At 52.1% G+C, this 13,777-nt stretch overlaps 1 protein-coding gene across 6 annotated transcripts in view; it reads right to left on the bottom strand.

Annotated features, from left to right (window-relative positions):
- Positions 1-13,777, bottom strand: part of VAC14 (VAC14 component of PIKFYVE complex) — a 199,891-nt gene that overhangs the window by 17,416 nt on the left and 168,698 nt on the right. For 5 of the 6 annotated variants that reach the window (XM_077831576.1, XM_077831574.1, XM_077831575.1 and 2 more), the window contains one exon: positions 9,295-9,374. The exons of the other annotated variant lie outside the window; for it this stretch is intronic. In XM_077831576.1, the coding sequence (XP_077687702.1) occupies positions 9,295-9,374 (80 nt within the window). The remainder of the gene's footprint in view (positions 1-9,294; positions 9,375-13,777) is intronic. 6 annotated transcript variants of the gene reach the window in all.

Below are 13,777 nucleotides of genomic sequence, written 5' to 3'. Positions count from 1 at the left end.
ACTTTTTCTTTAATTAAAGTTCTTCTTTTAAGATCCCTTTGCTTTTTCATTGTTCTTAAGATCCAAGGGTTTGGGTCTGTGTTCACCTATGCAAATTGGTGAGGATTTTTATCAAGCCTTCCCCAGGAAAGGGGGTGTAGGGCTTAGGGGGATATTTTGGGGGAAGATGTCTCCAAGTGGGCTCTTTCCCTGTTCTTTGTTTAACACGCTTGGTGGTGGCAGCATAGGGTTCAAGGACAAGGCAAAGTTTGTACCTTGGGGAAGTTTTTAACATAATCTGGCAAGAATAAGCTTAGGGGGTCTTTCATGCAGGTCCCCACATCTGTACCCTGGAGTTCAGAGTGGGGAAGGAACCTTGACACTGGTGCTGAATAGAGGGGAATAATCACTTCCCTCGATCTGCCGGCAATGCTCCTACTAATACAGCCCAATATGCCGTTGGCTTTCTTGGTAACAAGGGCACACTGCTGACTCATATCCAGCTTCTTGTCCACTGTAATCCCCAGGTCCTTTTCTGCAGAACTGCCGCTTAGCCAGTCGGTCCCCAGCCTATAGCAGTGCATGGGATTCTTCCGTGTTTAGAATGGTTTAGTCATCTCACAACAGAGTTAAGCTGGTTTCTACCTTCTAGCCCTGCAGAGCCAACACAGCCAAGAGAAGGAAGATGGATTCAATTCCTTGTTCAATCAAAAACAGAATGTAGTTAACAATTCCAACCACAGGATCAAATCCCACCTCCAGGTGCACAGGTGACAGGAAGGTAAGTTTGCAGCCATGTACGAGGCACCAGACTAAGGGCTTGTCTATCCTTCAGATATGCTGTGAATTTAAAGGTGCAATAGCTGTTCCAGAATAACTGCATGTGTAGAGAAGCTCTAAGCACTTAGCTTGACTCTCAGATTCCAGCCAAGATTGCAGCTCCAGCAATTAGGAAAAGCCATCTTTCTTATACACTGAGCATGTCTGATTTGATCCGGAGACAGTGAGACACCACAGCCATGGTACTGCATGATGCCATTTGCGGAAGTGCTTTTCTGAATAGCATGGCACCATGAATTTCCCAGAAGAGGAACAGCACACACACGTGTCGAAATCAAGCAACCCCTGCAGGGATTACAACTGCCACCACCTGCATTAGAAAAAATTGAGTGCAGAAATCCTGCAGAGGGCTAGGTGGCTTGTGCCATCAACACAGATTCTTTTGGAATGGAAGAAACACCTCCAGGCCTACCCCAAAGCCTCGCCAGCTGTGAACATGGCACAGCCCTTCCTAGTTACTGCATAGCACAAGCTACAAGACACAGACAGAGCAGCAGCAGAGTGAAGAAGAAACCAGCACTTCGATTCCTCAACAACAACAAGAATGTGAGCAGCATTTCTGAGTGCCACGTTGTGCTGCAGCGACTCAAGAGCCAGAGTACCAACCTCTGGGCAGAGTCCTGGGCTGTGGCCCCACCCCCGTCGGCGGGGAGTTCTAGCCTTAGATTTCACCAACCACTTGTCACGTTCATACTCCTCGGGCACTATAACCGTCTCAACAGGGAGACGCAGACAGCCCCTTGGGCACTCCGATCTGTCCTGCCACCTAGGCAAGCCTGCCTTTGCCATAGATGGCCCCTTACACCAGGATCACAGCAATATTCAGATTACTCCCAGGTCCAAAGGACCAGCCACTGACCCCAGCTCAATTGCACTTACATCTCACACAAAGACAACACTGTAGCCAGTCCTATAACAAACTCTCTAAAGATGTACTAACTAAGAAACAGAAAGAAGAGTTATTGAGAAGGTTAAAGCAGGCTACCATACACACCAATGAGTTCCAATCTTAAGTTTCAAAATGAAACAGATGCTTCTATACGAAGGAAATGCTACTTGTCCTTTAGGGATGACCCAGACTAAGCACAGGGGATCTTCTGCTTATGCCTGGTAATCTTTGCGCCCCCAGAGTCCAAGCAGCATAAAGATACCTTTCCTCCTTGACAGGGGTTTTTATTCCCTTCCCCCTTTCTGCTCAGAGCTGCAAACTCAACTGATGAGTCATGCAAGCGAATTCCTCCCATCTTCACGGGGCTGGGGAAAGTAAACCGAGTCTTTTGCCCTCTTTAAGGTTCTGCACTAGTCCCCCTGGTGTCGCTGGGCAGGAGCTCACACCTTCTGCTGGAGACCAGCACGCCACACTCGTTCGTGGCTCTCCCCCGTCTGGTGAGCTACAGTCAGACGCTTACAATGCACACGCGCACACATTACCTTGCAGTATGGGATACGGATGCTAGAAGTGAGATTAACGCAGGCAGCAATTTGCAATCATTCCATAAACACTAAAACATACTTAGAATTCCAGCACCTATTTCAACAACACTAACACACAAGCGAGCCAGACCGGTCACAGCTCTGTATTTGCCATTGTTCAGTTGAGACATGGGGACCTGGGCATGAGCCAGAACCTGCCCTGCCAGCATCACAGTGAGCACCACCCATGGCCAATTCTGATTGGTTTTCCTCTCACTAACCTTTTTCTGACCTACAGATCCAGCTACCGGCAGGAAGAGAGTTGGATCTGAAGAGCAATCCTTACTCATGAGCGTGAATGCGAGTTGGAGACCTGCTGCCCACTGTATTTCTTGCACGTCACTCCCTGCAGTATATCTATGCTAGTCGTAGTCCTGGCTCCCCTGCTGAACTGGCCATATCACTGCCCTTCCAGGCCCCTGCTTCCCCATTGGTAAAATGAGGAGGACACAGACCCACCTTTGTAAAGTGCTTTGAGATCTCTGCATGGGAAGCCCTTCCAATCATCTCTCCCCACCCACCTACTCTGTTAATGAGCCTCCCTCCCGAAAGGGGTCAGAGCTATGGCACTAACATTTCTGTGTCTGCCTCATGGAAATGGACTCTCCTTGTCCAGCCCTGCCAGTTCCCTGCAGTGCTCATGTGCAGGCTCTCAGAGCTCTTAGAAAACTGCTCTTGGAGAGAGACCCACGGGAGGGAGGGCTGGAGAGTCCCTCCCCTCCCAGCCCAGGGCCAGGCATTTCCCACCTGATGTTAGCTGGTTCCCCAGCAGTACATCTGAGCTGACATCTCAGGGGCAGGCAGCCACCTGGTGACCCCAGAGCTCAGGCAACACCAGCAAGGCTCACTGTAGGGGGAGGGCGTACAGAAGTGCATGTACTTTCCACCTTTAATTTAACCCATTCCCATCTCAATTACTCTGCCCAGTTACCAGAGAACCAACCAAGACCACCTCTTCCCCCTCCTCACTCTATGCCAGCCCTGCAGTCCTGGGCTTGTAGCATTACAGGAATTTCCATGGTAACAGGCTGGGATGCAGCAAGATTTCAGAACAAAGACCGTGAGAGACAGGGATAAAGGAGGAGATGGACCCAGAGGCTCCAGCAGGAGATCATCTTGAAGGCCACCCAACACTGGGACAGGTATATTGGCAATAAGAAGAAAGCCAAGGAAAGTGTCGGCCCTTTTCTGAATGAGGGAGGCAACCTAGTGACAGAGGATGTGGAAAAAGCTAATGTACTCAATGCTTTCTTGGCCTCTGTCTTCACGAACAAGGTCAGCTCCCAGACAACTGCACTGGGCAGCACAGCATGGGGAGGAGGTGGCCAGCCCTCTGTGAAGGAAGAAGTGGTTCGGGACTATTTAGAAAAACTGGATGTGCACAAGTCCATGGGGCCGGATGCGTTGCATCCGAGAGTGCTAAAGGAATTGGCAGATGTGATTGCAGAGCCATTGGCCATTATCTTTGAAAACTCATGGCGATCGGGGGAAGTCCCGGAAGACTGGAAAAAGGCTAATGTAGTGCCAATCTTTAAAAAAGGGAAGGAGGAGGATCCCTGGGAGCTACAGGCCGGTCAGCCTCACCTCAGTCCCCGGAAAAATCATGGAGCATGTCCTCAAGGAATCAATTCTGAAGCACTTAGACGAGAGGAAAGGGATCAGGAACAGTCAGCATGGATTCACCAAGGGAAAGTAATGCCTGACTAATCTAATTGCCTTCTATGATGAGATAACTGGTTCTGTGGATGAAGGGAAAGCAGTGGACGTGTTATTCCTCGACTTTAGCAAAGCTTTTGACACGGTCTCCCACAGTATTCTTGTCAGCAAGTTAAAGAAGTATGGGCTGGATGGACGCACTATGTGGGTAGAAAGTTGGCTAGATTGTCGGGCTTAACGGGTAGTGATCAATGGCTCCATGTCTAGTTGGCAGCTGGTATCTAGCGGAGTGCCCCAAGGGTCGGTCCTGGGGCTGGTTTTGTTCAATATCTTCATTAATGATCTGGAGGATGGTGTGGATTGCACCCTCAGCAAGTTTGCGGATGACACTAAACTGGGAGGAGTGGTAGATACGTTGGAGGGTAGGGATAGGATACAGAGGGACCTAGACAAATTGGAGGACTGAGCCAAAAGAAATCTGATGAGGTTCAACAAGGACAAGTGCAGAGTCCTGCACTTAGGACAGAAGAATCCAATGCACTGCTACAGACTAGGGACCGAATGGCTCGGCAGCAGTTCTGCAGAGAAGGACCTAGGGGTGACAGTGGACGAGAAGCTGGATATGAGTCAACAGTGTGCCCTTGTTGCCAAGAAGGGCAATGGCATTTTGGGGTGTATAAGTAGGGGCAATGCTAGCAGATCGAGGGACGTGATTGTTCCCCTTTATTCGACACTGGTGAGGCCTCATCTGGAGTACTGTGTCCAGTTTTGGGCCCCACACTACAAGAAGGATGTGGATAAATTGGAGAGAGTCCAGCGAAGGGCAACAAAAATGATTAGGGGACTGGAACACATGACTTATGAGGAGAGGCTGAGCGAACTGGGACTGTTTAATCTACGGAAGAGAAGAATGAGGGGGGATTTGATAGCTGCTTTTAACTACCTGAAAGGTGGATCCAAAGAGGATGGATCTAGACTATTCTCAGTGATAGCAGATGACAGGACAAGGAGTAATGGTCTCAAGTTGCAGTGGGGGAGATTTAGGTTGGATATTAGGAAAAACTTTCACTCGGAGGGTGGTGAAACACTGGAATGCGTTACCTAGGGAGGTGGTGGAATCCCCTTCCTTAGAAGTTTTTAAGGTCAGGCTTGACAAAGCCCTGCCTGGGATGATTTAGTTGGGATTGGTCCTGCTCTGGGCAGGGGGTTGGACTAGATGGCCTCGAGAGGTCCCTTCCAACTCTGTTTTTCTATGATTGGTATTCCCAGATTAGGGAGTGCTAGGTAGTTTAGGGTTTTAGCGTGGATGGGGGAGGTGAAGCTGCACAGAAATCTGTATTTCACTTCCTGGGCCTGTGGCTGGGTGCAGCAATGGTGTACGTGTGGCCTGCTGAACTCCTAGGGGCTGAAGGGAGGTGTATTCAGCTGTGACGCCCGACCCTGGCTGTTCAATGGAGCTGGTAAAGAGCATCCATGTCCCAAGATCACCAAACTCTACTGTGGAGAGCCAGCAACTTTGCCTCATTTGCACCCTCTCATCATGTAGCACCACGAGCCAGTAGTCGCACTAGGGACGAGAAATGGAGCTTAAAGTTTGACTCCATTCGCTGCTCAAGGAGAGAAGTGGGCAGGAGAACAAGCTCAAAGCAATCACTACCCACAGAACAGGGCACCCAACCTGGTGCCAGCTGTGATGAGGTGGTCGGGGGGACCTCAGCCCAGCTCATTTTAAGGCACTCTCCTGGTGCACGACAGCTCCATGTAATGAATCTGCACGAACTGCTTGAGAGAGAAGCAGATAAATGTGCTACCAACCCTTGTAAGGTGTAGCCCGAGATGCTAGGGACTGGGTCAAGCTAGGCCCTTTGGGACATGTTTCCTTCTCTCCCATCTCACACCACAAGCATAGCTACATCAGGCAGTCCTGCCTCTCGGCTCTGAGCACCTAAGGAAAGTGCCTGTCACAAATCACATGTTCCTCACTCTGCAGATCCTGCTGGCCAGTCCCACTGATCTAGGCGGAACTGGACCAATGGCACAGGCAGCTGAAATCAGAGGGCCACTCATGCTGCTGCACGACTTGAGCGATGGAGCAGAGCAGCGGGGTACGAGTCAGCCGGGGTAAGCATTCCAAGCGAGTGCTCCAAAAGCAGGGAAGGCCTATGGCTGGGGGCTCCCACTCACCCCGGATGGATGAGCATGCCCTGGTCAAGTTTCCATCTGCAGTTACTGTGTGAAGTGTCACAAGATTTAACATGGTCAAGAGCCTGTCTCCTACATGGCACTGGGATCGTGTGATAGCACCACCCAGAATCGGGACAGGGATCCTCCAAACCGACAGCCACTGCTGCTTGAGACACATGAACACCAGGACATGGAGAGGGCACCGACAGCTCAACTCCTGTGCCCCACAGGGCGTCGGTAACTGCAGCTTGGCACAGGCCCCTTGCCCATCACCCAATTCACTGTCCTCTCCCCCCAAACTTACCACCACTGAAGTTTGCCACACTGGCTCTCTGGTCCCTTTACGCTGCCCGCCACCCTTCCTGAGCAGCTGCTGCTGGGTGTGTCAGGAGCGTGGTCACAGCTCCAGCATTGCAGTGTTGCCAATTCAGGTGGCATCCAAGGTTCCACTCGGAGTCCCAGCTCCTGGAGTCATGATTATGCAAGACTCAGTTTTCAATTAAAAGAAAAGTTTCTAGCCTCATGGTTGCAGAGAAAAGCTTGACCATGAGTCTCATGTGCACCTGAACAGCTCGGACCACAAAAGGAAGGACCACGCCCAAACTACCTGCTTTTACATGTCATGATTTTAAGCCAATCTCATGATCTTTGGGGGCCTGACTCCTGATCTGTGTATGTTGGGGGTTGGCGATACCATATGTGCACATGCTCTGGGACATGGTCATCATCTCTAGAGCAGGGCTGGACTAAAGCCCATCATGCCACCGCTACAGCCCCACCCCTCACTCAGCAGCAGTTACATGGGGTCTCCTTACCGACTACTGGAGCAGCAGAAGCTGCTGGGCATCCTTCCCATTAGGAGCAGTACCGAGCACCCCCCCACTCTCACCTGAGCAGCCAAGTGTATCTGATGAGGGGGGACAAGGGCAGGTCTGCTGCACTCTTCTCCTGCCATATATGGAGTCCTCTTCTGGGGTGGGGTTAGTGGGACTGCTCTCAGAGCAGTAGGCCTCGGAGTTGGCACCCCCCTGAGAAGTATGGAACAGTTCATCCTTCTCTGAGCAGTTCTTTCAGGCTCTCTGCAGACGCACGCAGACGTTGCTGCATTGGTTACACTCAGGCCACATTTTCAAGCTTTTCTTCCCACTCATGAGGGCTAGAAACTGTCTTGGTTTTTAAATGAAAGCGGAGATTCCAGTGCACCCACATGACTCCAGCAGCTGAGGTCCCAAGCAGGAATGTGTAATACTGTGCCTTGGTCCAGCTTGAATCTCAGATAGGTACTCTGCGAAGCTGAGCCCTTGCTCTGCATCCACTGTGACAGCTGTTTTCTGCAGTGAGTAACTTTGTCCATCACTTCAGGGGCTTCCCATCCTAGTGAGGCTCTTACATGTTGTGCCTTGCAGCCACATCCCCTTGTGCTGAGATCACAACACAACTTGGAAGTTAAGCAGTGTCAGGTTGGTCCAAGGGCTGCAGAAAGCACTTGGGGTAACTCAGCAGCCTTCTGCTCTCTGGGTCTCTTAGACAGGAGGGGCAAAAGAAATCTGCTGGCTGAACCAGTCCATCTGACTGGAAAAGACAGTTACCTGTTTCCGTAACTGGTGTTCTTTGGGATGTGTTGCTCATGTCCATTCCATGACCTCCTTCCCCAATGTCTGAGTTTCTGGCAAGAATGAACGGGGGGGAGGGAGGGAAGAGAGCTGGCAGTGCCCCTTATTCCATGGCATTCGTGTGCCGCTCCAGAGGGCACCAGAGCTGGTCCCCTACGGATACCACTGAGGGAAAAACTTCCAGCACCGGTGCATGTGGTGAGCGCAGACACCTACAATGGAATGGATACAAGCAGCACATCTCGAAGAACACCAGCTATTTGCTTTCCTCTGATCACACTCGGCCCCATTGATCAGGATGACTACACAGTTCCTAGAGTCGTATCTTTCCTTTATTCTATTAATGCTCGTTTCCTTGACAACACTTGTCAATCAGTCTGCGTGTGGATTTTAGAGCCCTTTAAAATATTGCTCAAACCAGAAATTTTGGTCTCTGAGCAAAACTTCTCCTAGGAGCAGGCGGACAGCAAGAGACACGCATAACTTACATTCTGTGGAAGCTGCTAAAGGTAGGGCTCGAACCCACAGTACACGGGCACAGATGAGGTTCAAGGACCACAGCATGTCTTCTTGAGCCACACTGCTCATGACAATAAACTACCTGGAAATCCTTTGGCTCTGAACCGAGCCCTAGGCTTGCTGTACATGAACATTTCATTGTCTTTGGCTCAAGCTACTAACATGCCAACCTGGAGTCCATTAACATAACCCTGAATACCTTCACTATAAATCTGCCATCTTCCCCCAAGGAGCAGTGGGGACCATGCACTAGCCAAACTCAATCCTGCGTGGCTGAGATCAGTTTGGAGATAATCAGAGTCATAGCCTGAGCCCCAGGTGTGCACAAAACACAAAAACCAGGTGATTTTAGTAACATGATTTTTTTTTTTGGGGGGGCGGGGGTGTGGATCCCAGGAACCCCTTGCTTAGATGACTCCAAATGTGGACCATTAACCGTACCCAACGTTCCCACAAGGCACAGCAAAGTTTGAGACTACCTGCGTCAGCAAGTGGATTTGGAGCACTTAGAAGAGACAAACACAACAGCAGAGCTGCCATTGCACTATAATGTTCTCAATCCCTCCATCCATGTACCTTCGCGCAGAGACAGGTAGCAGCTTTCCCATGCCACTGCCCTGAGCAGCATCACCTATACATAGTCTACGTGCAGAAGCCACACACGTCAATCTAAGAGGCCCCTTTGAAATGGGTCCCCTCTGTTCTTTCCATCTCTTTGTTCAGTGCCAATGCGCTTAGTACTGTTAGCCTGCATTCGGAGCGCCCTCCCTCTGCGCTGCAGCGATCCAGCGTGTCCCTGATGGACTGTTCTACTGGAGGTCTCACACCGCTCACAGCAAAAAGTCTCATAACTTCTGCTCTATTTATTTGTGTAGAGCTGCCACTTGTGATGAAGGAGCAGGGAGGGGACATGCCCAGGGAGCCTGAGCAAGCAAACACACTACATGCACCAGGCGCTCCTTCCCCCACACATGTACACATGCTCTGCCACTAGAAAGCAAATTATGGAAGGGCTCCATATGATCCTTACATGTGAAAATTGGACACTCGATGAGCTGCACCAGCTTGTCTACCTCAGTTAGGAAATCCACTGTGACCTCCAGGTCCCCGCTGGACATGTCTGTTAAGGAAATTCCACTGAAAAAGAGGAGCATCCTTGGTCACCGCTGACCACAGTTTAAGTAGCCAGCAGATGAGATGCAGTGCAGATTACCCCCTGCTTCTCTCTTCCATGCGACCAATTACTGCATATCTGCTGGGGTGGCACTGCACATCAGAGTCAGGTTTCCAAAACGACGTGCAGCTGTGCCCATCACACATGCATCTGCAGAGGCAGATGGGAAATCACTACCCAGCAACCAGTGTGTGCATAGAATTACCAGGCTGGGTGCACGTCAGTGGTGATCTGGAAATGTGACCGAGTCTTTTCCACATATGGGCAGTAAAATGTGTGTGTGTGTGTGTGTGTGTGTGTGTGTGTGTGTGTGTGTGTGTGTGTGTGTGTGTGTGTGTGTGTGTGTGTGTGTGTGTGTGTGTGTGTGTGTGTGTGTGTGTGTGTGTGTGTGTGTGTGTGTGTGTGTGTGTGTGTGTGTGTCTCGGTGGCTTATTTGGGTTTCTGCTCTAACAAACCCTCCCTGAGCTCCTACTTCAATGTAACTGCTCCATTCACCACCTATCCACCCATACCAGCAAGCTGCAAACAGCTGGTTCCTTCAGGAAGCTGCACAACAAATGAGAAATGTATCCTGGGGGAGGGGAGGGTGCATGATTAGGCAGTGGCTCAAAGTAGGAGGTTGAAGGAAGCTGTAAGGAGGTGGCCTAGAATTTAAGAGTCTCAGCTCTTTAAACCAAGAGTCTTTCCAAGACCTGAGAGAGTCAGGCTGCCCTTCAAGCCAGCAGTGGGTTTATCAAATGTGGGCCACAGAGATAGCTGCGAGGCGCTCTCCATAAGGAGAGCGAATGTTACCATTAGCACTGTGACACAGCCTCCCCTTGCAGCCGGCGCAGGGCTCTCGCGGCACCAATCCAAAGCATTCCCATCTCCTAAGATGAATTCTAGTGCAGAGCAGAGGGGATCACGTAGATCACTATCAAGCCAGTGCTTAGGGAAATGTACTTTGGGAGTTTCATGTTTTGCTGGCACATGGAAATAATCATTATGCTCAACATAAACAATGATGTCAATGGAACTACTGGAGAACCACAGAAAACTGGTCTGGGTCCCGCCAGCAGAGCCCTCAGCTGCTGTCTCTGCCCTGGGCTTGCTAAACAAGGAAGCATTTCTGAGGCTCTGGATGAGCCGGCCAAATAAACCAAGGAATCAAGCGCAGAAACACTCAGCTTAACTAACAGAGGCCAAGGCGAGCAGAGAATCTCAGACGAAGGGTGACAGCTGGATCACACTTGTGCTGAAAACTGAAATAAAGCAGCAGACAGAGCATGAGCCCATAGGCCCCACCTCTACTGCAGGAATGGCCGTGATTAACCCTGGTTCAGATCCAACCAGGACAATGCTTGTTTTCTGTCCGCATGGAGGGAGACACCCCCTCCCCCATGTTATAACACAAATGGACCAACCCCCAAGCTGCCACAGGGTGTTTCTGTGGCACAGCCAACGATCTGAGGACAGATAGGCTGCCCTGGGGATGTGTCGGGCTCTCCACTGCTTAGCGTAAAAACTCTTTAGGGCAGTGACTCTTTATACAACACCTAGCAATAGGTGCTACTGTAATATTAATAGCACATTAGTAGCATTGCAAGCATCAGCACTAGGAACGCAGCGCGCGAGCCACAAGCCATCTGTCATAGCAGCAGCTGGGGGGTGGGGTGGGGTGGGGGCACATGGCTCCCAGGGTGCATGTGGGATCAGGAGCACGGGAGAGGAGGGTCAGTGACATCAGCCAGCTGGCACAATGCCATCAGCTGCTCACTGTGTGGGGCTCCTCCAAGCGAAGGGCCTGGGACCAGAGACTCCTGCCTTCACCCTCGCCCTCCCTAGGTGGCCCCCAGGACTGAGCTTCATACCCCGGTATAGAAAAAGAAACAGTGGGGAATTGCATGGTGGAGCTTTAAGGTCACAAGGGTGACCCCTCTGAGAGCTGCATGAGGCAGCAGCCTCAGCTGCAGAAACGGACCCAACAGAGTGGGTGCATGGAAGTGTAAATGATACAGGAGGGGGGACCCTTCTCTTCCCCAGCCACTGCGCTCCTTGCTGGGGAGATAAAGGTCGATACTCAGCCCTGAGGCACTTTCCTCTCTGCACCCACAAAAACAGACCAAAGGGAGAAACTATCCAGCCCCAGTCAAGGAAACGCTTCCAAGGCCTTTACACTCACTCCCTCAGCAAGGGATGCCTCCTGTGTAATGAGGGTCGAGCTGGTGGGGGGGCCGACTGGCGCAGCGAGGCTAAGGCGGGCTCCCTGCCCTGGCTCTGCACAAGCTCCCCGGAAGTGGCTGCAGGGGCCATCAGGGAAGCTGTGCATGCTGCCCCCTCCCACAGCGCCGGCTTTGCAGCTCCCGCAGGCTGGGAACTGCGGCCAATGGGAAATGCAGGGGCGGCGCCTGCGGGTGCAGACAGTGCACCTCTGCCTAGGGGCTGGACATGCAGGCCACTGCCAGGAGCGGCGCTGAGCCAGGGCAGGGAGCCTGCCTTAGCCCCACTGCGCCGCTGACGGGGAGCTGCCTGAGGTAAGAGATCTCCCTGCCCCAGGTCGGAACCCCCTCACACACCGTAATTCCCTCCCAGACCCTGAACCCCTACCCATACTCCAACCCTGAGCCCCCTCCCGTACCCCACACCCCAACCCCCTGCCCCAGGTCGGAACCCTCTCCCGCACCCTAACTCCCTCCCAGAGCCCGCACCCCACACCCCTGCTCCAGCCCTGAGACCCCTCCCGGAGCCCACACCCCAATCCCAGCAGAGCTCCCTCCCACACTCCAAACCCCTTGGTCCCAGACCAGAGTCCCCTCCTGCACCCCAAACGCCTCATCCCTGGCTCCGCCCTAGAGCCCACACCCCCAGCTGGAGCCCTCAACCCTCCTGCACCCCAACTCCCTGCCCCAGCCCAAAGCCCCCTCTTGCACCCTGAACCCCTCATTTCTGGCCCCACCCCGGAGCCCACACCCCCAGCTGGAGCCTCCACCCCCTCCCGCACCTGAACCCCCTGCCCAGTGAAAATGAGTGAGGGCACGGGAGAGCGAGCCCAGAGGGAGGGGGCTGGAGTGAGTGGGTGGCGGGGGCTCAGAGAAAGGGTGGGGCAAGGGTGTTCGGTTTTGTGCAATTAGAAAGTTAGCAACCCTACGTTCCCACCCTGTGCAGGGTTTGAGCGCTCACCATTGTGCTCCCAGCTCCTGCTGGCTAGAGGAGCTTGGGCTTGTGCTTTCTGCTGCATTTAGAGCAAGAAGTGAAGTACTGTGTGCTGCCATGCCCTCAGAGCGGGTGCTCACCCCTCGGGACGATCCCTGACCCACAACTCCACTCACTGTCCCATGTAAGCCAGAAAGACTAGGGTCACTGGGAACTGTGGAAGACTGGCTTCCTGTTCATGGTGAGGTTACGGGGGCATCATAGCCACTGTCCCAGAAGCAACATCTTTGCTGCAATCTGTCACCAATCAGGTCATTCACTGTGGAGCAGGAAGAAAAATGCAGTTCATAGCCACATCATACAACTCCCCGCTCAAAAACATTATGGAACAGGGCAAGAATGCTGTTTGCTAGAGCTCCCAGCTCATCTGAAGGGAGGGGAAAATAATGGCAGCCAGAAAAGGTGAAACGGTGGATGACTTCAAAGGAGATGCCAAGTGTATGCACGTGTGAACAACTCTCGTGAGCCGTGTCCTTCACAGCAACGTGTCCTGGCAAACAGAGGCCCCTGGCTGGAAGCGTCTAGTCAAATAGCTGACGTTCTCTGCACCCGGCTTACATGGAAATGGTGCTGCTGACCCAACCCTGACTGCCACCTTCTTAGAGGCTGCTCTTAAAGCACATCCTGTTTCCTGGGGAGAGCCATGCAAAGACGTCTGATGGATGAAGGAGAGAGTGGCTGTCGTTGTGATGTGTGCACATCATGCCCAGGAAACTACTTGTCACGACACTGGCCATCTCCAACAGATTCTGAAAGATGCTGGTCCAGCTCAGAACTCCAAAGTCCCATGCTAGTCCCCTAGCCACAGGCCCATCCTTCCTCTCCAAAGGGGAGGGCCTGGGGTGTTGGTTCACTGCTTTCTCTGTGCTCTGTTGAACAGAGAACTGGTTTCACAAGCAGGCAACAGCAGGAAGACTAAGGAGAAAATTATCTGCTGTCCTAGTCATGAGCACAGAGCAATTTTGAACCAATTCATTGCACTGGCCGCTCTCTCAACTTGCAGATGCCCCTTTATTTGTCTGAAAAGCCCCAGTGGCAGGTACCACACCAGAGGGGAGAGTTTCAGACTTTTTCAGAATTGTTTGGGCTTCTTGCAAGAGTGGGTGCAGGCAATGAACTCAGGCCCTTGAGGCAGTTCCCTTACACA

The sequence above is a fragment of the Eretmochelys imbricata genome, chromosome 12, assembly GCF_965152235.1.
Source record: "Eretmochelys imbricata isolate rEreImb1 chromosome 12, rEreImb1.hap1, whole genome shotgun sequence".
NCBI lineage: Eukaryota > Metazoa > Chordata > Testudines > Cheloniidae > Eretmochelys > Eretmochelys imbricata.
Note: the sequence above shows the minus strand (reverse complement) of the source record. Positions and strands in the feature narration are given on the sequence as shown.